This window comes from Medicago sativa, chromosome 5 (assembly GCF_051527215.1).
Source record: "Medicago sativa cultivar Bolivia chromosome 5, Bolivia_mono, whole genome shotgun sequence".
NCBI classification, from domain to species: Eukaryota; Viridiplantae; Streptophyta; class Magnoliopsida; order Fabales; family Fabaceae; genus Medicago; species Medicago sativa.
Window position 1 is genome coordinate 19,848,684 of NC_140753.1, and position 25,832 is coordinate 19,874,515.

The following is a 25,832-nucleotide window of genomic DNA, read 5'->3' on the forward strand; positions in this document are numbered from 1 at the left end:
GATTTTGCAACGGGAAGCTTCAGTACTATGTACAAAATAGCATATTGCAGTGGTATCTAGGACAAACACGACGCGATTTTCTCGGGAACTGAGTAATATATAAAGCTTTCATTCATCATTTTTGTGCAATCTTATAAAACCAAAGGAGGAAACTTAGAGCACCCACATCCATGCCACTCTACATGGTGGTATAAATAGGTCCCACGTAATATTTTATATTATTTTACACTTTTCAATTATTTAAACCACTCAACTACATTTTCTAAATATCCATACCACTCTTACAAAACTTACAATGGGTCCCACTAATCTTAAAATATAACTTACATGTCTTCAAAATAGAATTGACAAAAGCTAGTTATTAATAAAATAATAATAAAAACTCAAAGGCAAATGGTATGGATACGGTTCCATTCTTTACCACGGTTCCAACCAATGCTACTACCACCTTGTTAAATAGCGGTATCCATACTGACACAAGATGCCACACGTAAGCAATGCCACCACCGATGTTTGTGCTCTTAGAGCATCTACATCCATGCTACTCATATGGGTGGTATAAATGGACTCTACTTAATACATTATATTACTTCACACTTCCCAATTATTTAAACCACTCAACTATATTTTTTAAATATCCATATCACTCATCTAAAACTCTAAAATGGATCCCATTAAAATTCACAAAATATTAAAATAGTCTTTGGTTGGCTTTGTAAAGATGTTACAATTTGTTTTTTAATCCAACAAAATACAAAAGACACGGTAGTATTGCAGAGGAACGATTGCAAAAATGAAACCAACTCCACTTTGTAATTATACATGACACTCTGACATGGTGTCATTTATAATTACAAAGTGGAGTTGGTTTCATTTTTGCATTTTGGTGAAGACACGATTGTTTTCAACCGATATTTATGCTCTTAGAGGCTAGAGGTTGAGTGTCTTTGGGTTAGATTCTTGGATTGGGAAAGATTTCACAAACACCTTGGGAGTGAGATTCCATTAGAGGAATGATCAAAATGCTTTCTTCCTTGTTTTCTCTTAGGCTTTGTTTGTGAGTTTGGAGGGGAAGGGAGAGGAAGGTTTGAAAAAAAAAAATGAAGGGTAAGTGAAGAAATAGAGGACATTGTGAGGAGGACTTTGGGGGGCTTATTTTTCTTCAAAATATATAAAACCCTCCTTATTTGAAGGAACTCAAAAATTGTATTGGATGAGGGTTTTAGAGGGTTTATTTGAATTCTTCAAATTTAATATATGTTGTTATAATATTCTTAAAATATTAATCATGTCTACCAAAATATATATATATATATATATATATATATATATATATATATATATTAATCATAAACATTAATTTATCATTTTCTATACAAATACTTTTTTTAAAAATGTGAAAGATTTCTCAATTTTCCTCTATATTTTTGTCTCCCTAAAGTCATTCATTCCCCTCCTCTCTAAACTCTCAAACAAAGCATTAGGATTCATTGTGGGTTAGAGTGAATTGAAAAATAGAAATTAGGATTGTTCTTTGTGAGCTTTATATTTAATTTCTTGTAACCTCTTTATATCACTCATTTCATAGTGGATTAGAGAGTTGCTCTCTCCCTCAGACGTAGAATTCTTTTGGTTCGAACAGGATAAACAAATATTGATTTTCTCTACTCTCATATTGCTTGTTGTTTTGCTTTACACTTAGATTTAGCTAGGTTTGTTGTCGTTATTGTTACTTGAAACTACTTCAATTTGATTGCTCCTTCTTTTTGCTCCATACCTCTAAATTTATTGGTATGATTTTAAGTTTTGAATTCACAACAAATATGCTGGCTTCTTCCCTGCCAAATACACCACAAAGTGAGACCAACAACTGTGATGTGATTTGTAAAGTTACCCAGACCATTTAAAGGTCTGATATTGTGCCACAATGTGTGCATTGGTAATGACTTGAACTCTTGAAGCCGCTTGAGGAATATGAGTTTGGATTCTAGCTTGAAATCCTTCAAAATTCTTGGCCTTCGGTCTCTTGAGTTGAATATTTTTCGTTGCACTTTCTATGATTGCATTTGACGTAATTTTCACGCTAATATTTTTGGCAAGAACAAATTTGAGTGTCGGTGTTGATGATAAGATCCTCTCCATTTGGCAAAATAAATGGAGTTTGTAATTTGGAGAGACATAGATACAAAAAATAAATAATGGGTCCTACCATTAAGTGAGTCCCACCATCATTAATTAATTTATACTTTTTTTAATTACGAAATAAGTACGAAATTTGGGTCCCAACAAAAAAAATTAGGGTTCATTAGGTCTTAAAAAAAATTACTTAAATTCTAATGGGAGATTTGGTTGTGAGTAACAGGTTTAGTTCTTTGGTGACCAATTTATAATTTATTGTGATGTTATAAAGAGAGTTAATTCCTAGCATTCATAATCTTAACTCTTCCGTCAAAATCACTTCGGAAATTTAATTCAAATTGTAGGTTCGTCCTAGACCACCAAATTCTCAGAAACGACAAATTCATGCCATGAAGTGAATATGTGATTGGATTGGAACCATTTGTACCAATCTAGTGTCCTACCTTGCATGGAGAAAGGGACACTTCGATACCGCTTTGAAAAGCTCAAAGTATACTTCAGCTTAGAAGATCCAATTAGTCAACTTATGTATACCTTTCATATTTTTGATTAATTTTTCCTTACGAATATATTTTGAGGGACGAAAATCAAATTTTAATATTTATATCGACAACAAAATCTTTATGTTTGATGAAAGGTTTCCTGATCCTCTTCAATAGCCCCAGTTCAATAGAAAACTGCTCTTTTCTCATTCAATTTTGCTCATTCCCACCTCAAACTACCTAAAATAACATCAACGTGAGTTAACTCACGTTCACGCTAAATATTAACGTGAGTTAATACACGCCGAACCCCAACGTAAGTTAACTCACGTTGGGTTGCATTTTTCAAATATATGACTTCCTTATTAATTTCTTGGACCTACCTTCTTGGGTAGAATTGCATGCATTATCTACCTTTCATGTGCCCTCAGATAATAGGGATTAGGGAATATACTTGGCTACTTGCTAGATAAATTCATTATGTCTTTTAAAAATTACACAAGTAAATATTACTCAAGAATGACTAGCTGGAAACTCAATTTCGAACCTCGGTATCTTAAATTTAAAGCTGAATCAAATCATACAAGGGAGTAAAGCACCCATTTCCATTAAAAGAAATATATTTGAGAAATGCAACTCAACGTGAGTTAATTCACGCTGGAGTTAACTCACGTTGGGGTTCGGCGTGTGTTAACTCGCGTTGAGTATAGCGAACATAGATAACTCACGATGGAGTTAGTGGCAGAGCCAGAAATTTTAGATTGTGGGGGTAATATTCATATATTGTAATGCTAAAAATACTATTTTACCAAAAACAAAGTACATGGTATTTGAGATTTTCTAAGCTTTAAGCAAAATAAACACCTTACAATAATATATAAATGAAAGAGAAATAATAATACTTTTACAAAATTACTCTTAATCAAGTATTGATATACTCCCTCCGTTTCAAAATGAATGTCGCTTTAGGTGTTTGCACACATATTAAGAAATGCAATGATTAAGAGAAAGAGAATGGTTATTTTACCAAATTATCCTTATTAACTATTTGTTAGTTTTAAAAGTAATACTTTGGAAGTAGTGTGCAGGGTATTAATTGGAGGGTACAATTGAAAAGAAAAAGTTATTATTGCATTGGAAACTGAAAGCGACACTCATTTTGAAACAAATTTTTTTGGCTAAAGCGACACTCATTTTGAAACGGAGGGAGTATTTACATTGTCATAAATATAAAGTGGAAGTTATTGACTTGAGAATAATACAAATATTTGTGAACAAAAAAAATTATTCCCTCTGTCCCAAAATGATTGAGCATGTTTGATATACTCCCTCCGTTTTAAAATGAGTGTCGTTTTAGGTGTTTACACACATATTAAGAAATGCAATGATTAAAAGAAAGAGAATGATTATTTTACCAAATTATCCTTATTAACTATTGGTTAGTTTTAAAAGTAATACTTTGGAAGTAGTGTACAGAGTATTAATTGGAGGGTACAATTGAAAAGAAAAAGTTATTATTGCATTGGAAAGTGAAAGCGACATTCATTTTGAAACAAATTTTTTTTGCTAAAGCGACACTCATTTTGAAACGGAGGGAGTATATGTTATTCACGTTACATACGTTGACTCTGTTTTCTATTAATATGTAAAGGACCAGAGTAACATAATTCGTTGCCTCCATAGGAGAACCGCGAATTGCTTCGCGCGTACCGATTCGCGGTACTTCCGCGTACTGGTTCGCCGGAATTCGCCAGAGAATTCGCAGTCACAAGCGTATCCCGTGTTCCCGCAGAAAATCCTGAAAAATAGATCTAGAAATAGGGAAGAAACAGTTTCTAAGATGATGATGTAAAGGAGGAAGCCGATGTTACAACAAGAATCAATAGATCTAGAAAAATATTGGGTTTGAAAACTGAACCGCAGTTGTTACAGTCTGAAGGAGGAAGATGACCTGAAATTAGGGTGTTTTTTACTGGACCGCTGGACTTTAGTATATGGGCCTGAACCATTTTTACATTGTAACTGCTGAACCATTTACAATTGCTAAACATACCCCTTTTCAAAAAAAATTATAATCTTACTTAAAAGTTGAATTTTATTTATGGAATTAATATTTTTAATCATTTTTTGTTTATTTAGTTTTTCTTTTTGAAGAAATTTAGTTATCATTTTTTATAATATACCGATTAATATATTAGCACGTACCGCGAACCGAAATAGCGTACCGACTATGTATACCCCCCCTACGTACCCGATTCTTTGAAGGTTGCGTACCGCGTACCCGAACCCGTACCACGTACCGAAGCGAACCGCGAATTATGTGACATTGGTAAGGACAAATGATAGCATATAAGATGTTGGATGTGTATCTATTCCTGAGTCAAAATTCTGCATTGGCATATGTAAAACGTTCAATCTTTAAAAAAAAAATGTCAAACATTTAACTAAGTTAGTCATTTTATGACAGAGAGTATTTAAGATTGCATTAACAATTGAAATGATCATTCCACTTAGAACAAAATTTTATTACAAATGAATAAATTGTAAGATGAAGAAATATATGAGTAATTGATCAAATTATCAACAGACTAAAATATTGAGTAATTGGAATAATTTTACTTTGGGACAGTAAGTATTTTTTTTACTAATTAATGTGGGCATTTAGTTGGCATAATGCACACCATTAATACTAAAATGGAATTTTAGTGCAGGCACATGCCTACACAATGGTGGCTGTAGCTCCGCCACTGGATGGAGTTATTTTAGGGAGTTTGAGGTGGAAATGAGCAAAATTGAATGGGAAAAGAGCAGTTTTCAATTCAACGGGCTCGGTGCTGAGAATTTGGACATGGCCTTCTTGTGCCGTGCTTCTGGCCCAGTTGTAACTACTATGTCTAACAACAATAAAAATTGCTCTTTAGGCACCTTGGATTTCTCACAAGCACCTCAAACTTTTGAAAATACCTTCATCGAGGGTTATTTGACTTGTGTGCATTATATTTAACAAACATGGAATTTATGTTGTATTTTTTGTGTTTTAGTTTGTAACCACTAACCACCTACTTATGTTTTTTGGCCACGAGTTTGTAGACAACGACCTTAGATGCAATTGGTTTGCAAATGCTTCAAAAACTTCAAAGGCATATTGCAAATGCTTCAAAGTCCCAAACGGTTCCTAACTCCCGTTCATGAGCGAACGGTTCCTAACTCCTGTTCACAGCTGACCGGTTCGGAAGTCCCTATGGAAGTATTTTCAGAAGTTTAATATGATTGTGAGCAATCCAAAGTGGCCAAAGAGAAATTTTCAAAAACAATTACGCCCCAGCTCATAGTAATTTGGCTAATTCTAAAATGTTCCTATAATCATGTCATGGGTCTCTATGTTTTGCCTTTTGAGTTTTAAACTGAAACAATTACCAATTAGACTACATCATTTCTAATGATTTGCTTTTGGATTCGACTCATCTGATGCAGGTCGACTAATTTAGATTCACCGACCCTGATTCGGCTTATAAGGCAACTCAATTGTTTGTCCAATACGACTAAAACTAATTTTCTGGATGTTAACATAAGTTTTGTCCAAAAAAAACACAACTACAAGACACTGATTTTTATCAGAATACATATAAACGTATTATTTCTACTCTTGCAAATTACATCACACAAATACAATAAAGAGGGAAATCCAAAACATCATTGGCAAGTGATACAATTAAATCTGTGAATCATTCTGTGAGATATATCCTGCAATGTTTAAGGGCTTGGTTTCAGCGTATTTCCAATATCAATCACGAATCGATATTTCACGTCTGCTTTCTCGAGACGCTCCACTGCTGTGTTGACATAATCAATAGGAATAACCTCAATATCAGGCTTTACATTGTGTTTTGCCGCAAAATCAATCATTTCTTGAGTCTCCTTTATCCCTCCAATTAAACTTCCAGCTACTAACTTTCTCCCTACAAATAATGTGAAATTTATACAAGTATCAACATTCTGCATAATTTGAATTTAAAACTGCATATTTAGCATTTAGTCTTAAAACTATACTATCGAAGTATTTTTTATATGCTTACCTCCAAGTAAAGAAAATACAGGAAGCTCTAGAGGCTTTGCCACTCCACCAACCATTACAAGCTTTCCATTAGATTTCAATAAACCAATCAATGGTAAAATAGGATGACTCGCTGAAACCGTGTCAATAATACCATTCAAAGTACCTGTTGCAGCCTATTAAAATGTGGTACATTATTAGTTTCTTGATTAACATTCTCGATTTCTGAAATAATGAAATTCACAAATTAATCAAATGAATCAAATACCTGCATCTGATCTGGATCGCAGCTTACAAGAAACGAGTCAGCTCCCAAGTGTTCTATTGCTTCCTTTTCTTTGTTACGAGATGTGCTAATTACGGTCACATTAGCACCAAAAGCTTTGGCAAATTTCACAGCCATATGACCAAGTCCACCAAGACCAACAACACCTATATTCATACCAGGTTTGTCGAGTCCAAAATGTCGAAGAGGACTATACACTGTGACTCCAGCGCAAAGAAGAGGACCGGCAACATCAAGAGGTAAGTTATCAGGAATGCGAATCACAAAGTGCTCGTCTGCAACCATTGAGTCAGAATAACCTCCATATGTGACGGTGCCATCACGATACTTGGCACCACATGTGACTGTTTGTTGGGGGCAGTAATTCTCAAGATCGTCAGCACAATTTTCGCATGAACGACATGAATCAACCATGTATCCCACACCTACTTTGTCTCCAACTTTAAACTTTTCCACTTTGCTTCCTACCTCGGTTACTATACCCGCAAGTTCATGCCTGCATTTATTAATTATAAGCAAATTTCAAATATACTCTTACTTTTTATTGACTCATTCAACTTTTCACTCTCTCATCATTAAAGTAAGTATAAAGATATATATGGTCCAAGTAACGTAGGAATAAAGTATAATTGTAGTAGAAGGAGTTGGAAGCATACCCTGGAACTAATGGATAGATGGAATTGCCCCATTCATTCTTCATCATATGGAGATCAGTGTGACATATCCCACAATACAACACCTTGAATGCTACATCTTTCTCACCAGTTTCCCTAAAGTTTTGATGCACCAGAGTTGAATTAATTAGTAGCCAACAACATAGATCTAAATTAAGTAAAAAAAAACATATACATATATCTAAACATCAAATATATATTAATTAAATTAAAACATCCCATTAAATAAAGATGAATTGATTAATGAAGTAAACCTTCTGGAGAAATTGTAAGGGGAGAGAACACCAGAAGGATCTCTTGCTGCCCAACCAAAGGCCTTCTTAGGATGCTCTAACACTTTAGTTTCTGTTGCCATTTCAAATCTATGTTATTATAATTCAATTAGCTTCTGTAGTATTTATTGCGAAAATAGTATAAAGTTATCGAATATTGGTACCAAGATGTGGGAGGTAATTTGGAGCTATTTATAATGGCTTGTTGTATTGTGTATACGCATTTGATGACGTTATCTATAGCGTGTTGCACACAATCAAATCATATCATGTTATTTTGGTCAAAGTTGTGTTTACTTTTTCTTTTGTTATGAAATGAAATTCACATGCACTGTGATGAAATGAAATTCACATGCACTTTGTACCTTTATCAAATTCAAAGTGTAGGGATATAGTATATTAATAACGTCAGTTAAGGCAGTTAAGTTCAGGTAAAACTTACACTTTGGTGACTTTGAGTTTGATGACTTTGAGTTTGGTGACTTTATCTCTATTTTTTTTTAACTAATAATTCTCTCTCATCAAAATAATTTATTTTAATTATTCATCTAAAAATACATTAAAGTCGTCAAAATACAAAATCACTCATGTTTTTTTTTTTGAACAAATACAAAATCACTCATGTATTTCCGGTGAGTCATCAGACGACATTCTATAAGAAATTCTAATTAAGATTTTTTTTTTTTTTTACAAATCAAAATGGAATATATTGCTCAAATGAAAAGTGATTCACCCCGCACAAGGTGTGCTAAGAAATTATTCATTAAAAAATTAAATAAATAAATCTCGAATAGATTGAATACATAAATTTTTTAAATATTTAATATCTTAGGTTATTAAACAATATCTTAAAGACACTCGTTAAGAATTTTCACAAATATTTATAAAAAAAATAATTTTCATAGATATATTCTTCTAATCCATTCAACAACAAAAAAGCATATTCTTCCTATCCAGTTATTCGGTATGTAATTAGTATTTAGGAACAATTTGTCTTAAAAGTATATTTATCTTCAAAATATATATTTTATTGCCTGATGGTATTATAAACATTTTAATGATTTCTTCTTTTTTATTTGATAATTTATTTCCTGATTCAGTCCAGCCTATAACTTCTTTATCAACTCTTAATTTAATACATGTGAACTAAAATGATGCAATAGAGTACGTGTGTACAATGAAAAATTGACTTTAGCATCGACATAGTACAGAATCATGGCCGACATTCTGAGACGCATCATTGAAATATTTTACCGTCCGTTATCTGTCATTTGATGATCTGGCCAGCACCAAAAACCGCTCCAACCTATATATTAGCGTCCGTTATTAGTGTCTTTTTTAAGGAACTTATTTAGTGTTTTTATATTGGTCTTTGAAATATCTCATATCAGTCCACAACTCGTGGAGATGATGTAGAATGAGGGGAGTTAGATCAAAAAAGGTAGAGGAAGACCTAAAAAAATTTTAAGAGAAATAATTATGAAAGATTTATACGTTATAATTATGAAAGATTTATATGTTAATGAGTTTGATAGCATATTACGACAAAATTTGATTTATACAGCCGGCCTCACTTAGTGGGATAATGTTTGGTCGTTATTGTTGTTGTTGTTGTGTTATATTGGTCCCTTAATTGATTAATATTACGTTTAAGTACCTTAACATTACTTCTGTTAGTCAAGTTGGTCTCATTTCGTTAAATTTTAACTTCAATGTTTAAGGTGGACACACATTATAAGTGGTCCACAAAAGACCTCATTAATTTGCTTAGTATTAATTTGCTTAGTATTAATTTTAAAAAAATTCAATCATTAGATCATACATGTCTAAGGGGTTTTTGGCTACGGTATTTTTTTTTATTGGTTTTTCCCTGGTCTTGTCATGTGGTTTGTTTATGTTTCGGTCGGAGTTTTTGTTTCCGAGTGTACTAATTCTTATTCAAGGTGATTTCTTGTTCTATGTTCGGTGCTTTTAAAAAATTTGTTATGCATTTGAAAAAAATGGATGGATGTTAGTTGTTGTTAGTTTGGATTTAAGGATATTGTATTTTTGTTGATGTTATTGGGTATATAAAGGTTGTGGAGGATCAATTAGTGTTGTCGAATCAATCTTTGCTATAATCTTTTTTTCTGGGTTTGCTTGGATGTTTTTTATGAATATGACGATGAAGATGAAGAATAGAATGAGGAAAGAAGATGAAGAAAGGTGAAGAAAAATTAGAGATATTGGTAGTGCACTGCTAGATCTAGTCAACTAACAAAGTCTTTGGTGGACCACATACAATGTGTGTACATCTTAGACATTAGAGTTAAAAGTTAACAAAATGGGACCAACTTGACTAATAGAATTAATGTTAAAGGACAAAATAACATTGATTAAATAAAGGACGAATATGAAAGCACTAAATAAGTGAAGGGAACATATTTTAGTTACGAAGACAAGTGTAAGGGTTGACGTCGAAAACACTTCTAAAAATGTAATAAAGTGGGAAAGTTTGCTAAGTAGGTCAATGATCACCCAAATTACTGCTTTTCAGTGAAAAATAGGTGATAAAATCCATGAATATGTCTTGCCAAACTTGAGATGGAATAGAAAATGGTTGGATAAAAACTCTTGTTGATGCATTCCTTGATAAATTGTTTCATGCTATAAGTCATTTGTGGACAAGAAAACGCGACAACGAGGCGAGCCGAAGTCACCCCCTTGAGGGGAACCATATAATTTTGAAGCATAACATGTTTCAAACTTGTCAATTGTGGAATTAAAATCTTATCTTTGTCATACAAAACCACTTGCTAGAAAACAAACAATTATTTGGAATGCTGAAATTACTAGCAAAAACTATTACCACCAAATGTGAAACATAAAAGTTCTGGAGTTCAGTGATAATGATAGGTTGATAAGTTGAAATGGCAGCAAAGAGATGACCAACAGGTTGGTAGCGGAACAAACCATCGATAACCACTTTTCCATGTCGAGAGAAGTACAATATTTCAAAGTCGTAGCCCAGAAGTTATGTCAACCATCGTTGGGTTGGGATTTGTATAGTTTGATTCAACAATCCTCATAGGATATTTTGATCACTAAATATTAAAAAATGACGGCCAAAAAGGTATTGGCTCCATTTACGAACGACTTCCCTGATGGTGAACATTTTACAATTGTATGCTGAATCTCGCTCCATACATAGAGACTTTTTCTATTGATAATTTGGTGACATCAAACACCATAGCAAAGTTCATTAAGACCAAAACTAGAAATAAAGACATAACTACTTTCACTTGAGTGAAGATGTGTTGGGTTGTTGTAGTAAATTTAAACTTAGAAGTCTTCAACGAACCTGTGATGGGACTGACAATGGAGACATAGTTGTGCGCAAAGCGAATGTATTAGCATATGAGAAACAAGTAAGTGTGTGTATCTGTGACAAAATGAGGTATGAGCCACTTCATAATTGCTTGGAATTTATCTAAGTCAACCTTAGCGCTTGCTTCTGATATAATGTGATTGAGATAATTAACTTTTGAAACCATGAAATAACATTTAGATGGCTTGGCAAAAAGTAGATGATTCACTAATGTTTGCACGACCAATCGTATATGTGTCAAAAGTGAAGCCCCATTATTATTGAATAAAAGAATATCGTAAAAATAAACAACAAATTAACGTAAGAAGTCATAGAATACCTTGTTCATGGTGGTTTAGAACGTTGAAGGGGTGTTAGAGATCCCAAAAGGCATTGCAAAGAATATGAAATTCCCTTCAATAGTTGTGTCTCGAGCGTAGGTCCAGCTTAGACAAAAACTTGGATCCATATAACGTAACTAATAAATCATCGACATTCAGAATCGAGAATTGATCCTCAATTGTGATTTCATTGAGGTTCTAATAATAAACACAAAAAATCCAAGAGTTTTCTTTCTTGCAAACAAGAAGCGCCATAGAAAAGAAAAGACTTGTGGTAGGTTTGTTGATGACATTAATTAACATCTCTTTAATCATTTGTGTCATGACCTCTGTGAAATTTGGGTCGCCATAAGGTCTAATGTTGAGTGGTGTTTCCCCATGAGATAAGTGGATGTGGTGATCCTAATTACAATGACTACAAATCCCCTATGATATGATGAAAACCAAGGGAATACCCTAGAGGAAAATAGGCATATCTAGAGGTAGTGAGTTGGTGTCAATGTCCTAGGGTTCCATGGATTGAACGGAAATTTTTGTCACAAACACGGATATAAAGTGTCCACCGAATCACAAAAAATGAATCTACATAATTGTGAAAAAAGAAGAATGGGTGTGTTTGTTGTAGTGAGACCTCGATAATGTCCTTGATCCCTTTAAAAGATATCAATGTCATCGATTCCAAATCATCCACCAAGAGAATCATCAATTGCTTTGCACGACATCGATGTCTAGTGATAAATTTTTCATCACAGTTAAAACAAAGATCATTTGCTCATGATTTTTTAATTTCAACTGTGGAAGATGATGGTGCAAAGCCAAGAACAAAAGGTGTGTGGGTGGAATAAGGGGTAAGACTAATAGTTCTAGGAAATTAGGGTTTCAGGTCAATAAATTATGCCTCGACAAGTTTATCCACCGTGATGGTGTTGGGAAGTGTACGAGGGCACAACACCTTAAAATGAAATAATTCCGAGTCTTCAAGGTCAAACTAAAACAATTATCTATTAGACGATAACTTTTTCTTTCTCTCATGGCTCCAAGAAACTAGACGCCTCACCTAGTATCTCTAATTTTTTCCTCACTTTGAAATAATTTATTTCATTCAAAACAAAGGAAAATTTGTTTACTAATATTATCGCCTCATTTAAGTTCAAACCCATCCCTTTCTATTAGCCAAATGACTTGCTTTTGGATTCGACTCATCTGATATATCTCAACTGATTTAGATCCAATTGATTTAGATCCAATTTGTTTACTAATATATTCGACTCATCATGGTTACTTCAGCAACTGACAATACTTTGAGTGGATTTAGATTAAATATGTGTAAAATATCAGAAAATATCAGTATGTAAGTTAAAATTGTGAGGTTCAGTCAGTATGAATTATTTAGATCGAGTGAGTTGTTTTAAAATGATGCAGCTCAATGAAACCTACAAAATAACTTTGAGTTGCTCTAACACTATTATATTTTGGATGTAAACAAATATTTTGTTAAAAATAACATGATTTACCATAAGTGCAAAACATAGATTTTTATCACAATACACTATAACATGATTTACCATAAGTGCAAAACATAGATTTTTATCACAATACACTCGATGCTTATTTTTCTTATGCTCTAGAAAATTACATCACACAAGTACAACAAAGAGGGAAATCTAAAATCTAAAATACCATTGGCAGATGATACACAAAAAACTACACGTTTTTGTTATTTTTGTTTATTCGTGAAGCATTCTGAGAATATCCTGCAATGTTTTAAGGGCTTGGTTTTAATGAATTTCCAATATCAATCACGAATCGATATTTGACATCTCCTTTAGCAAGACGCTCCATTGCTGTGTTGACATAATCGATAGGAACAACCTCAATCTCAGGAGTTACATTGTGTTTAGCTGCAAAATCAATCATTTCTTGAGTCTCCTTTATCCCTCCAATTAAACTTCCAGCTATTGACTTTCTCCCTACCAATAATGCGAAATTAATACAAGTGAGCATTAAAGTTCTGCATAATTAGCATTAGCGTTTTGTGAGTGTGTATATATGCAAGCATTTTTCATATGCTTACCTCCAAGTAAAGAAAATACAGGAAGCTCTAGAGGCTTTGCTACTGCACCAACCATTACAAGCTTTCCATTAGATTTCAATAAACCAATCAATGGTAAAACAGGATGACTCACTGAAACTGTGTCAATAATGCCATTCAAAGTACTCGTTGCAGCCTATGAAATGTTGTACAATATTAGTTTCTTGATTGACATTATCAATTTCTGAAATAACGAAAGATTCCGAAATTAATCAAATGAAATGTACCTGCATCTGATCTGGATCGCGGCTTACAAGAAACGAGTCTGCTCCTAAGTGTTCTATTGCTTCCTTTTCCTTTTTAGGCGATGTACTAATTACGGTCACTTTAGCACCAAAAGCTTTAGCAAATTTCACAGCCATATGACCAAGTCCACCAAGACCAACAACTCCTATATTCATACCAGGCTTGTCGAGTCCAAAATGTCGAAGAGGACTATACACTGTGACTCCAGCGCAAAGAAGAGGACCGGCACCATCAAGAGGTAAGCTATCAGGAATGCGAATCACAAAGTGCTCGTTTGCAACCATTGAGTCGGAGAAACCTCCATAGGTGATGGTGCCATCGCGATACTTACCATTGAATGTTTGAGTATATTTAGGGCAGTAATTTTCAAGATCTTCGGCACAATTTTCGCATGAACGACATGAATCGACCATGTATCCCACCCCTACTTTGTCTCCAACTTTAAACTTTTTTACTTTGCTTCCCACCTCTGTTACTACACCCGTAAGTTCGTGCCTGTATTTATTACATCAGTTATAACCAAATTGAGCAATTATTTTCTACTCGTTTCTTTTGATTGACTCACTCTACTAGTTATCATAGTAAGTATAAAATAATTGATAAAGTAAAGGTATAACTCATAAAAAATATTTGTTTTACTTAAAATGTGACAATTAAAAAGAAACGACGGAATAAACTATAATAGAAGTTAAAGGTGTTGAAAACATACCCCGGGACTAATGGATAGGTGGTTTTGCCCCATTCATTCTGCATAATGTGAAGGTCAGAGTGACATATCCCACAATACAACACCTTGAATGCTACATCTTTCTCACCTGTTTCCCTGAAGTTTTGATGCATCATAATTAGTTAGCCAAGAACATTGATGTAAACATCAAATCTTAATTCAATTAAGACATCTCATCCAATTCCTTAATAGTTTTTTAATAGTTGACACAGTCAAAAACGAAAAGAAAATATTATAAGTACCATTTACTTTGCGAAATATTTTTCTATTCTCATTTCTCATTTTCTAAATACGAGTTATTTAACTTGTTAATAAGAGAACCTAAGACGTACTTTAAAAGCATTGTGATAGAGTTAAAATAAACACAATTGTTGACTTCAAGAGTTTATTATGTTTCTTGTTACCAAATAAAACTTACACAATATTTAGAAAATAAAAATAAAAATATTTTAAAAGTAAATTGATTATACCTTTCTTTGAAATTAAAAGGGAAAAAAATGATGTAGAAAAAAAAATTATGAGTTAGAAAAATGTATTAAATTAGTGAAGAGGTGATAAGTGAAGTGAACCTTCTAAAGAAATGGAAAGGGGATAGAACACCAGAAGAGTCCCTAGCTGCCCATCCAAAGGCCTTCTTAGGAAACACTACTAGTTTAGTAGCATCTATTGCCATTTCAAACTATATTATAATAATTCAATAAGAAAAGAGTATATATAAATCATAAAGTTATCATTATTGTTACAAAGATGTGGGAGCAACACTTTATGAAAATATTTGTAAGGTTGTGAGGGTTGCATTGTATCCACACACATGTGTATGAAGATAATATTTGACTCATTTGATGTTGTGTATAGCTTGTTGTCAAAATATTATTGGTGAAGTCGTTGTTTACTTTATCTTTTTTGATCAGATGCAACGTTTATTTCGTTCCTTTCTTCTTTTTTAAAAAAATCATCTAAGTGATATGATATCACATGGTCCACATGGTCCTTTTCTTTGTTCGATGATGTTTTTTCACTGATTTTTTCCTGTATATGTAAAAACTTATTTATAAAATTTTATTATATACATGTGATGTAATAATGTTTTTCTCTAAAATCACATTGTTTTATATAGCTAAAGAGACACGTGATAACAATTTTAAAGGACCAAACTTACAAGATTTACTATATTTTTTTTTATAGGGAATAAAATCTTTTTAACCATGTGTTTTATTACCAATTTGACCACTAAAACATTCTCTGAAATACCTGAACATCCTGCAAAATTCAAGAACTTGGTTTCACTGTATTTCCAATATCAATCACAAATCGATGGGAACAACCTCAGTATCAGGCTTTACATTGTGTTCTGCTCCAAAATCAATCATTTCTTGAGTTTCTTTATCATCTCTCCAATTAAACTTTAAGCTACTATCTTTCTCCCTACCACTACTTTCTTTTTTCCCTACCAATAATGTAAAATACTTATTTATAAGATCAAAATATCAAAGTTTAATTAATTAACAACATTCAAAAATGAATATTTAGCATCACATTTTTATTGTTTACTGCATCATATTCTTATACTTTTCAAATGCTTACACCTGCAAGGAAAGGAAAAACAGGAAGCGCTTTCCATGAGACTTGAGTAAACCAATCAAAGGTGGTAGAGGATGTTTTTTCCTATGGACAACTTCAAACCGTCACTAAACCTTTTTTTTTAACCAATTTACTTTTTTATTTCGGTTACTCTCATTCACTCACCGTCACCAACGCGACCTTCACCCATTCACTCTCCATCACCACCGTGACCTTCACCAACCGTGACCACCGCGACCTTGACACATTTTTCTTCGTTCCCTCTCATCTTCACCAAAACGGTCGAATAGATTCTTCGTTTATGCTTCGATCATCGAGTCTTCACAAGTTTATTGGTTGAATAATCGAATGTGCTTTCAATTCCTAATCCAAGATTTTCCAAAATCGATTCTGCATCATTTGTTGATCCAAAGTCGGGATTTCCATTCTGAATCTCCAAGGAATCCGTCTACATCTCACAAATCTTTGGTATGTAGTTACTTAGTATCTATTTTTCTTGAATTGATATTGTGCTTTAGATTTGTTAAAATACTCCTACAGTTTATGAAGTATTTTATTTTGATTTATTGTTAGGTCACTTCAATAATTTATTCTAAAAATTTATTACAGTAACCAGTTTCGAATTTCAATGTTTTTTTTTTCCTCATATTTTCATAGGTAATTTTATGAAATATATTTATATTTAGAATCTATAGTGGAATGAAAAATAAATTAAAAAAAATCATAATATTTGTCGGCTTTGTTTGCGAATTTGGAGGGGAAGGGATGGGAGGGGTTTGGAAGAAAGGAAGGAGTAAGTGGAAGAAATTGAGGACATTGGGAGAGGAGTGCATTGGGAGTTAATATTTCTTCATGATACAAAGCCCTCTTCATTTGGAGGAACTAAATAGTTGTATTGGAGGAGGGTTTTGGAGGATTTATATAAATTCTTCAAATTTAATTTATGTTGTTATAACATTCTTAATATTAAAAATATATGAATCATAAGCATTAGTTTATCATTCTCTAAAAAAAACTTTCAAAAAACTGTAAAAGATTTATCTATTTCCCTTTATATTTTCCACCACCTCCAAAGCCCTTTCTTCCTCTCCCCTCCAAACACCCAAACAAAGCCTTAATGACTGCCAAAACCCTAGGTAGAGTCTTTCATTATTTATTTTGTTGATATCATGGTAAAGGTTTTTTATGTTTACAATGATTTTCTTAGAAATACCTACTTTTTTGTCCGTAGGCAAAAGTCTAAAACATATAGTGACAACCATCTAGCAATGACAGACAAATAAAACTTTGTTGCCATTCATTCGTTGAGTATAAATGCACTGTAAATATGTCTGTCCGTAAATGTAATTGTGACATATATATAGCTGATGAAATTAGCCTGTAGTGACGGGTTTTGTCTGTCACTACTCGGTCTCCAATTTTGAACTTTAACAATTTGCTTCCAACCTCTGTAACTATGCCAACAATCGCATGTCTGTATAAGAATCAAAGTGAATTTATATCTTAATTTACAATTAAATAAATTGGAGTTTTTTAAATCATCCTCCTATAAATATTTCTTAGACCTATATATTTGATTTCCTCCTCTCATATATGGAAAAAAAAAATTGGAAAATGGTATAAAAGTTAACAACGTAGGACATATTCTATAACCTTACCCAAGAATAATTAAGTGGGTAGTGCACATTCATTCTTCACCTTATGAAGGCCAGAATGACATTTTTCACAACACAACACTTGGATACATCTTTTTCACTTGTTTCCCTGAAAATTTTGACACTAATTTTTGATCAATTTCAAGCAACTTCCTTCTTAGTATTACGTTGTATGATCCTTATTATTACATATTAACACTAACATGCTACAAATATTAATATTTAGAAAGAAAGAAAAAGTATCATGAGTCTTTTAACTTGATTTAAAACTTTAAATATATTCTTTATTTTTCGTTTCATAAAAGGTTTGCATAGTACGTCAACTTTTCAATCTGTTTTTCTTTTTTTAAACGGAACTAACTTTTCATTTTTAGCTCATTTCTTTTTATACATTTGTGTATATTGCTGATTCTTTTTATGCATTTGTGTATAATGCATAGAAGGAAGAAATCATACAAAATGCTCATAGAATAACTTGCTAAAAGACACCTTCATAAAAGGTGTCGTCTAGCAAATTTCTTCAAAGAAATAATTATTTCCTTTTATGGTAATTGTGTTTTACATTCATTAACAAAATAATTAGTCAGCATAAAAAACAAAACAATAAATTATACAGCTGATTTTTTAAATAAAATAATTTTTTAAGATTAAAGAATATGCTTAGTCTCATTTTTACTTATAAATTACATAATTTACCACGTATTGGAAGTTTTGTTAAGTAAATAATTAAGTTTTACTAAAATTAATATAATTAACGTAATATTTTATAGTTGATCATGTAATTAATTTTATTTTATTTTCTAAGTCATAATTAATATTTCAACATATGTATCTAAATATTATTATGTTTAAACATTAATAACATAAATTCTCCATTATAAGTATGAATTTGATAAACAATTAAGGTATTTATTTAAAATATCCAGAATCTCACACTTGAGGAATCAATTCTAAGAAAAAAATGATTGACTCTATTGCATAAAAGAGAATATCGTGGTGGGAACCACAGCCATCTTTTCCTTGTTTTTTTAAAGGCATAGATAAATTATTGAATAAGAAAAGAAACAATAGCACAAGTTGTGCTTCATTCTAACCAGAAAGAAACAATATCACCCCTCAATCTCAATCAGAGCACACCAAGCTAAATCCATGAAATGATAATGACACCATATAAGAAAACAGAAGGACCATTTTTGGCATCTTTTTCATTGGATTGCTAATTTTGTATTGAATGATAGAGTGATTGAGTGCTTTTTAAGAGGTTATGAGTTGTAGTGATTGAATATTTATTTATTTTTTTAAAAGCAAAAGTGATGAAGATGGAGACCTCTGCAACCCTAAATATATTAAAATAAAGGGGATATTAACCAGATCCAGTCAACCACAAAATCGTATAGATACAGTCCAACTACAAAGTTCACAGAAAGAAAAGTTTCATCTTCATACTAGTTTTTCTCTTCTTCGACATTCATCGGAGATACGTGGTTTTCGGTTCTTTTATTTTAATAAATGGTACCCACGTATATTTGATTTTTTTCCCCATTTTTTAAGTGATTTCTCCATCTAATACGACTTTGTTTTGTTAATCATCTTTGTTTAATTTTGTTTGATTTTCCGTCTTGTTGTAGTGTTTTTTACTATTAAAGTGGAAGATAATTCAAGAAAAAGGGTGGTCAAACAATCACGATTATGATTTATTTGGTTGGCAATTTCACTAATAGAATTCATTGTTTTTTACAAAATAACCTCAATATTGTTAAGGCAAAATTGTATTAGGTTCTTTTAACTTAATTCAAAGTTTTAAATAGATTTCTTATAGAGATAAAATATCATTTATATTTCAATATAACAACAATGTTAGACCTTGAGTGATTTTTCATCCCAAAAAAAAAAATGGTAACTCCCTTCATCTAAATTTAGTTGACACATTTGGATTGTGCGCGATTTTGAAAGAAATGATTAGTTTGATTGATTTTTCACAGAAAAATAATTTCATTTATTAAAATACTCTTATTAATTGTAGTTAGTGATATAGTTAAGTGTAGTGAAATTCAATAAATAAATGTATATAAGTGGAAAATAATAATAATAAATGTTGCAATTGTTAGTTTGTTTGTTAATTCAAGTTAATCAAGTGATGTAATCATACTTAGTTGGTTAATCACATTAAAGTTTTAGTTTGTTATGGATTAGTTACAAGTTTCCTAGAATATAGCTTATATTTGTTAGGGTTTGTTACTTAGCTTGTCCTTCAAGCAACCTAGCATGTACTTGTATATAAGCTACTTCACTTGTACATTTTTCATATCTCAATAATACAATACAACTACTTCTATTGATCTCAATCTACTTTTATTCTTCAATTCTCTCTAAAACCAACAAAAACTCAAAACCCTAATCATAACTTGTTGATCAAGTTATAGTTGCTGCGCTAACAACATTGAGAATAAAGTGATAATTTTTTTAAGATAAAGAAAAAGTGAAAATGTAACAATCATTATGAAACGGATCGATGAAGTATTATTTTGAAATGTACTTTGTTATTATGCATTTACTTTGGAATGTTGGTGTCATTTTTTCCTTATTTTGAAAATTAATGCACGCCATTTTAATCAAATTGGAACCTCTCCATGTATTTTCTCTCATTTCCTCTCTTAACCCATTTGGGTTGACCTAGTGGTATTGGCCTGGGATCTGGGAGAGTGCTCCTCCTTGATGTCTCAGGTTCGATTCTCTCTAGTGTCAATAGGTTCGATTCTCTCTAGTGTCAATTTAGGTGTGCTAATTTAGCTTCTTCAATTTAGGTGTGCTAATTTAGCTTCTTCAAAAAGCTTCTTCAAAAAAAAAAACTATCTTTTTGTGTCAATTTAGGTGTGCTAATTTAGCTTCTTCAATTTAGGTGTGCTAATTTAGCTTCTTCAAAAAGCTTCTTCAAAAAAAAACTATCTTTTTTTTCTAATTTAGCTTCTTCAAAAAAAAACTATCTTTTTTTTTTTGTGGTGGCCGGGGTTCGAACCCCGGACCTTGCATATTTTTATGCATTGTCCATTTATGCATTGTCCATACCAACTGAGCTAAACTCGTGAGGACAAAAAAAAAAAAAACTATCTAACTCTCTTAATCTCATTATCTCTTTTGAGTATAATTTTCTTTTCTTTTTTAATGAAGAGAGCGAGTGAGATTAAGAGAGATAATCTCTTTTGAGTATAATTTTCTTTTCTTTTTTAATGAAGAGAGCGAGTGAGATTAAGAGAGATAAAGAGATAGCATGAAGGAACAAGAGAAAAAAGATGGAGAGAATCCACTAACTAGCATTCAATTGATGACCAAACGTGACCTTTCGTGTAGTTGTCTATTATTCAATCAAACATAGATTTATATCTCTTTGAAACAGGAGCAAATCTCGTAGAACACTTGCATATGAAACTTTTTTTTTTTCTACTCCAGAAATGATATATCAACAATATAACAAAGATGAAAGTATGAAATCTCCTTGGAAACGATACACTGAATGCTATAAACTACTACATTTTATTATTATTATTATCATTTGACCATTAAATTATTATCCGAAATATTTGAATATTCTGCCAAATTCAAGAGCTTGATTTTAATGTGTTTCCAATATCAATCACAAATCGATATTTCACATCTGCTTTAAGGAGGCGCTCCATCGCTGTGTTGACGTAATCAATAGGAATGATCTCAATATCAGGCTTTACATTGTGTTCTGCTGCAAAATCAATCATTTCTTGAGTCTCTTTGATCCCACCAATCAAACTTCCAGCCACTATCTTTCTCCCTACCAATAATGTGAAATACTTGTGAGTTTAAAGGTTCATAATTTAATTTAAACATTTAGAAGGGCATATTTAGCATCATATGGAAGTATATATATTTTTCAAATGCTTATATATATACCTGCAAGTAAAGGAAAAACAGGAAGCTCTAGAGGCTTTTCAGGTGCACCAACCATTACAAGCTTTCCATGAGACTTGAGTAAACCAATCAGAGGTAATAGAGGATGATCCGCTGAAACTGTGTCGATAATACCATCCAAAGTACCCATTGCAGCCTACAAATTATTCTAGATTGATTAGTTCACTAATTGTCAACTTCTAAATCGGCCGTGCTGAATAATATTGTGACTCATTAGAGACCAATTTGAGAAATTTTACTAATCCACTAGTCACTAATGTTAACAATCAAATTAATTTAGTGATCGATTTGACATTTTCCGTCTTTAAATAAGCAACTATACGACAATTTTTACAGTGAATTAAATTAATTATTGCACCTTCATCTGATTTGGATCACGGCTTATTAGAAATGAGTCAGCTCTCAAGTGTTCTATTGCTTCCTTTTCTTTGTTAGGCGATGTACTAATTACGGTCACATTTGCACCAAAAGCTTTGGCAAATTTCACAGCCATATGACCAAGTCCACCAAGACCAACAACACCTATATTCATACCAGGCTTGTCGAGTTCAAAATGTCGAAGAGGACTATACACAGTAATACCAGCACAAAGGAGAGGAGCAGCAGCATCAAGAGGTAACTCATCTGGAATCCGAAACACAAAGTGCTGGTCGGAAACCATTGAGTCAGAGAAGCCTCCATGAGTGCTGGTTCCATCACTATATTTGGAACCATCAGTGAGTGTCAATTGGGGACAGTAATTCTCAAGATTATCAACACAATTTTGACATGAGTGACAAGAATCAACCAAGCATCCCACACCTACTCTGTCTCCAACTTTGAACTTGCTCACTTTGCTTCCCACTTCTGTAACTATGCCAACAATTTCATGTCTGCATATATTTTTACACCAATTAGATTCAAATTGAATTTATATCTTGATTTATATGTTTGGTTTTTTTGAAATGGAATAAAAGTAGAAAGCTTACCCAGGCACTAGTGGATAGGTCGTAGTGCCCCATTCATTCTTCGCCTTATGAAGGTCCGAGTGACATATTCCACAATACAACACTTTCAATGCTACGTCTTTCTCACATGTTTCCCTGAAAAATTTAACGTACTAAATTAGATTTAATTTGTGATCAAACTTCCTTCTGTTCTTTCTTTTTTTGACAAGATCAAACTTCCTTCTTAGCATTCTATTTTATGATTTTTATCATTGTTATACATTTTTTTGGTAGATAGACTGTTACTGTTATTATTTACACACTAAAGAAGGACGTCTATTTTTTTTTCCCTACTTTACATAATATATATTTTTCAATTTATTTCATCGATTTTAATTTTATAATTTCTATATTATGTAGACTAACTAAATTTCAGTATTTATATTCATAATATATGTTTTTAAATTGAAATATGAATTTGAAAACATAGTATTTTTTTAGAAAGAAAACATGTTGTGTTGTTATGAGTAAATTTGTATAGAGAAATGTTTAGCTATAACTGATTGTTAGCATTGTAGTTCTCTTAAATTATGGTGAAAAATTAAATTTAAAAAAACAATTAGGTTTTTAATGTAATTAAATTTGTAAAAAAAAAAAAAAAAAGAAAAAAAGTGATCAAACTTGACAGTTATCGGTAAATGGTTATTGTTAACATAGTTCTCTCTATATAATGATGATATCAAACACTTAGGACATAAGATGATTCATATCCTCCACTTTTTGCATCCTATCATTTCATAATATATCGAGGGAGGGAAAAATCAAGTAAATAAATTCATGATGTTATTCATATTTTAGTCAAAATTAGTAGAAATAGGAAATAACACCTTACAACAAATGTTAAGCATTATAAAGAAAAAGTGAGCAAATAAAATGGTGCAACAAATAATGAATACTACATGCATTTTGTCAACAAAAAAAAAAAATGAATACTACATGTATATTGTTTAGAATGAAAAGGTGATCATAATGAATGAATTGAACCTTCTGGAGAAATGGAAAGGGGATAGAACACCAGAAGAGTCTCTAGCTGCCCAACCAAAGGCCTTCTTTGGATGCTCAAATTCAGGTTGTGTTGCCATTATTTTTAGTTCTTCTTCAACTTTCTTGTAGATGCTAGAAATGTTATGTTTTATGTTATAGAAACAATGCTATGATCGGTGAGCTTAATTAGAGTGAAGGGCTACTTATATATGCTTACTGGTGGCTGCAATGACGTATATGGTTACGTTCTTTATATCTTTAAATCGACGACATTTTTGACTTACCTTGCTCAACTATAAACTACCTTATCTTTTGCTACTTTTTCCAATGTGTATCTCAAAATTAAGTAATTTTTCTATCTCGTGTCTAAAACAATACTCCAAGTCCTTGCGTAAAAAAAAAAAAAAAAAAAAAAATAATAATAATAATAATAATAATAATAATAATACTCCTAACTCTTACCATTCCTAACTCTTACCATTATAAATTTATAACCTGTAAAAAAACAATCTTACCGTTATAAACTTCTCTAAAATCATTATATATGTGTCTTTTAAACTATGCTAACTTGTTAGAGAAAAAATTAGTTATTTGAATTCTTATTAGGCTAATATCATAAGACGAAATTTGACGATTATGTTATGGGGGCCTTCTATGGTGTAGTTAAGAAAATGACTTTTTTGAAAAAGTTATTTAACCAATAGCATAATTATTGATGTCATGTCAGCTAGTGTCTTTCAGATGGACCACTGTAAGACTAAATTTTACCTTATTACAAATCGGTCCTTGTACAAAATATTAATTACTTTTGATTTATTAACTTATTTTATTTAAAATAAAATCATTTTTATCCTTCATCTGTTCATCTTGTTCGTTCTTTCTTCATCTGCAAATTATTCATTTTTCTTCATCTTGGTCCTTTCTTCTTCTACAGAAGGGGATTTCATGCTCAAATATATCATTTTTAATCATCCTCTCTTTCTTCTTCATCTGCAGAAGGGGATTTTGCTAACCTAAATTATACATTTTGGTTCGTGTTCTTCTTGTAACGGCACCGTCATTTCTTGGATTGCGGCGTCATTATCAACTGAGATCTCGAGCAAAGCATTGAGAAGTATTGATTCGTGAGCCTCAAAACCTCAATAAAAATTCGTAAGCCTCTGATTCGAGTAAAAGGTGAAAATACCCTTTTGAATCATTTTTAGAACTTAGAGAATGAAAGAGATTCAACAACAATGGTATCATAAGCTTCTGATTCTATACACAACTCAAACCGGTAACGCATTGGATGTTGCTGAACATCTTGCTCGTGAAGCCGAACGTAGAGCTTGCCCCATCAATCTCCTTTCTCTTCATCAACATGATCCTGTACGATTTCTTTACTTTTTTCCATCTTTCAATATTGGGTTTTGTTCAAAATCCTTTTTTGATATTAAAGTTTGAATTGTTCAAAATCCTTTTTTGATATTAAAGTTTGAATTTTTTGATAATGGGTTGCTTTGTTATGATTGCAGAACCTGTTATGATGCAAACAAGTAAACAGTGATGGGCGACGACGGGGAAGATGGAAGTGGTTGTATCCAATATTGATGCATAATTCTGAAGTGAAGACGATGGGGAAGATGGAAGTGTCTAGTATCCAATTGTTACGATTAAAAAATAAAATAATAATAAAAATGTTTAATTTTAATTTAATCAGGACACAATTGCAATAAGTAAAAATATTGTGGCACACCGTATGAACAAATGTGCAATACACCATATAATTTGACCTGACATTCATTAAATACACATATGTTAAATGATTGGTCATTCTCATGACTTTACCAAAAAAGTCATTCTCATGACTTCACCATAGAATTTTCCTTATGTTAATTGCCTTATTTTACTTCCAACAACCGTGTATTCACTTAATTGGGCTATTATATTATGCTTTTTATTAAAAAATTAATTTAATACATCCATGTCCCATGTATTACTATCATCTTTTTATTAGAACGTGCAAGTCCAGTGTCACAATATATAAGT

General features: G+C 32.0%; 3 protein-coding genes across 3 annotated transcripts; all 3 read right to left on the reverse strand.

Moving 5' to 3' along the window:
* Positions 1-6,229: 6,229 nt before the first annotated feature.
* Positions 6,230-8,066, reverse strand: LOC146920849 (putative mannitol dehydrogenase). Its single transcript, XM_085714286.1, has 5 exons — positions 7,890-8,066; positions 7,618-7,731; positions 6,944-7,457; positions 6,698-6,851; positions 6,230-6,580 (listed from the first exon to the last, which is right to left on the reverse strand). Exons 1-5 carry the CDS (start codon positions 7,988-7,990, stop codon positions 6,375-6,377), a joined length of 1,089 nt encoding a protein of 362 aa, XP_085570412.1. The 5' UTR covers positions 7,991-8,066; the 3' UTR covers positions 6,230-6,374.
* Positions 8,067-13,083: 5,017 nt separating this feature from the next.
* LOC146920850 (putative mannitol dehydrogenase) lies at positions 13,084-15,350 on the reverse strand. The gene is made up of 5 exons (XM_085714284.1): positions 15,229-15,350; positions 14,642-14,755; positions 13,914-14,427; positions 13,669-13,822; positions 13,084-13,564 (listed from the first exon to the last, which is right to left on the reverse strand). The coding sequence occupies exons 1-5, from the start codon at positions 15,330-15,332 to the stop codon at positions 13,359-13,361; spliced, it is 1,092 nt and encodes a 363-aa protein (XP_085570410.1). The 5' UTR covers positions 15,333-15,350; the 3' UTR covers positions 13,084-13,358.
* Positions 15,351-21,214: 5,864 nt separating this feature from the next.
* Positions 21,215-24,098, reverse strand: LOC146920851 (putative mannitol dehydrogenase). The gene is made up of 5 exons (XM_085714288.1): positions 23,805-24,098; positions 22,803-22,916; positions 22,193-22,706; positions 21,817-21,970; positions 21,215-21,697 (listed from the first exon to the last, which is right to left on the reverse strand). The coding sequence occupies exons 1-5, from the start codon at positions 23,900-23,902 to the stop codon at positions 21,492-21,494; spliced, it is 1,086 nt and encodes a 361-aa protein (XP_085570414.1). The 5' UTR covers positions 23,903-24,098; the 3' UTR covers positions 21,215-21,491.
* Between the last annotated feature and the right edge of the window lie 1,734 nt (positions 24,099-25,832).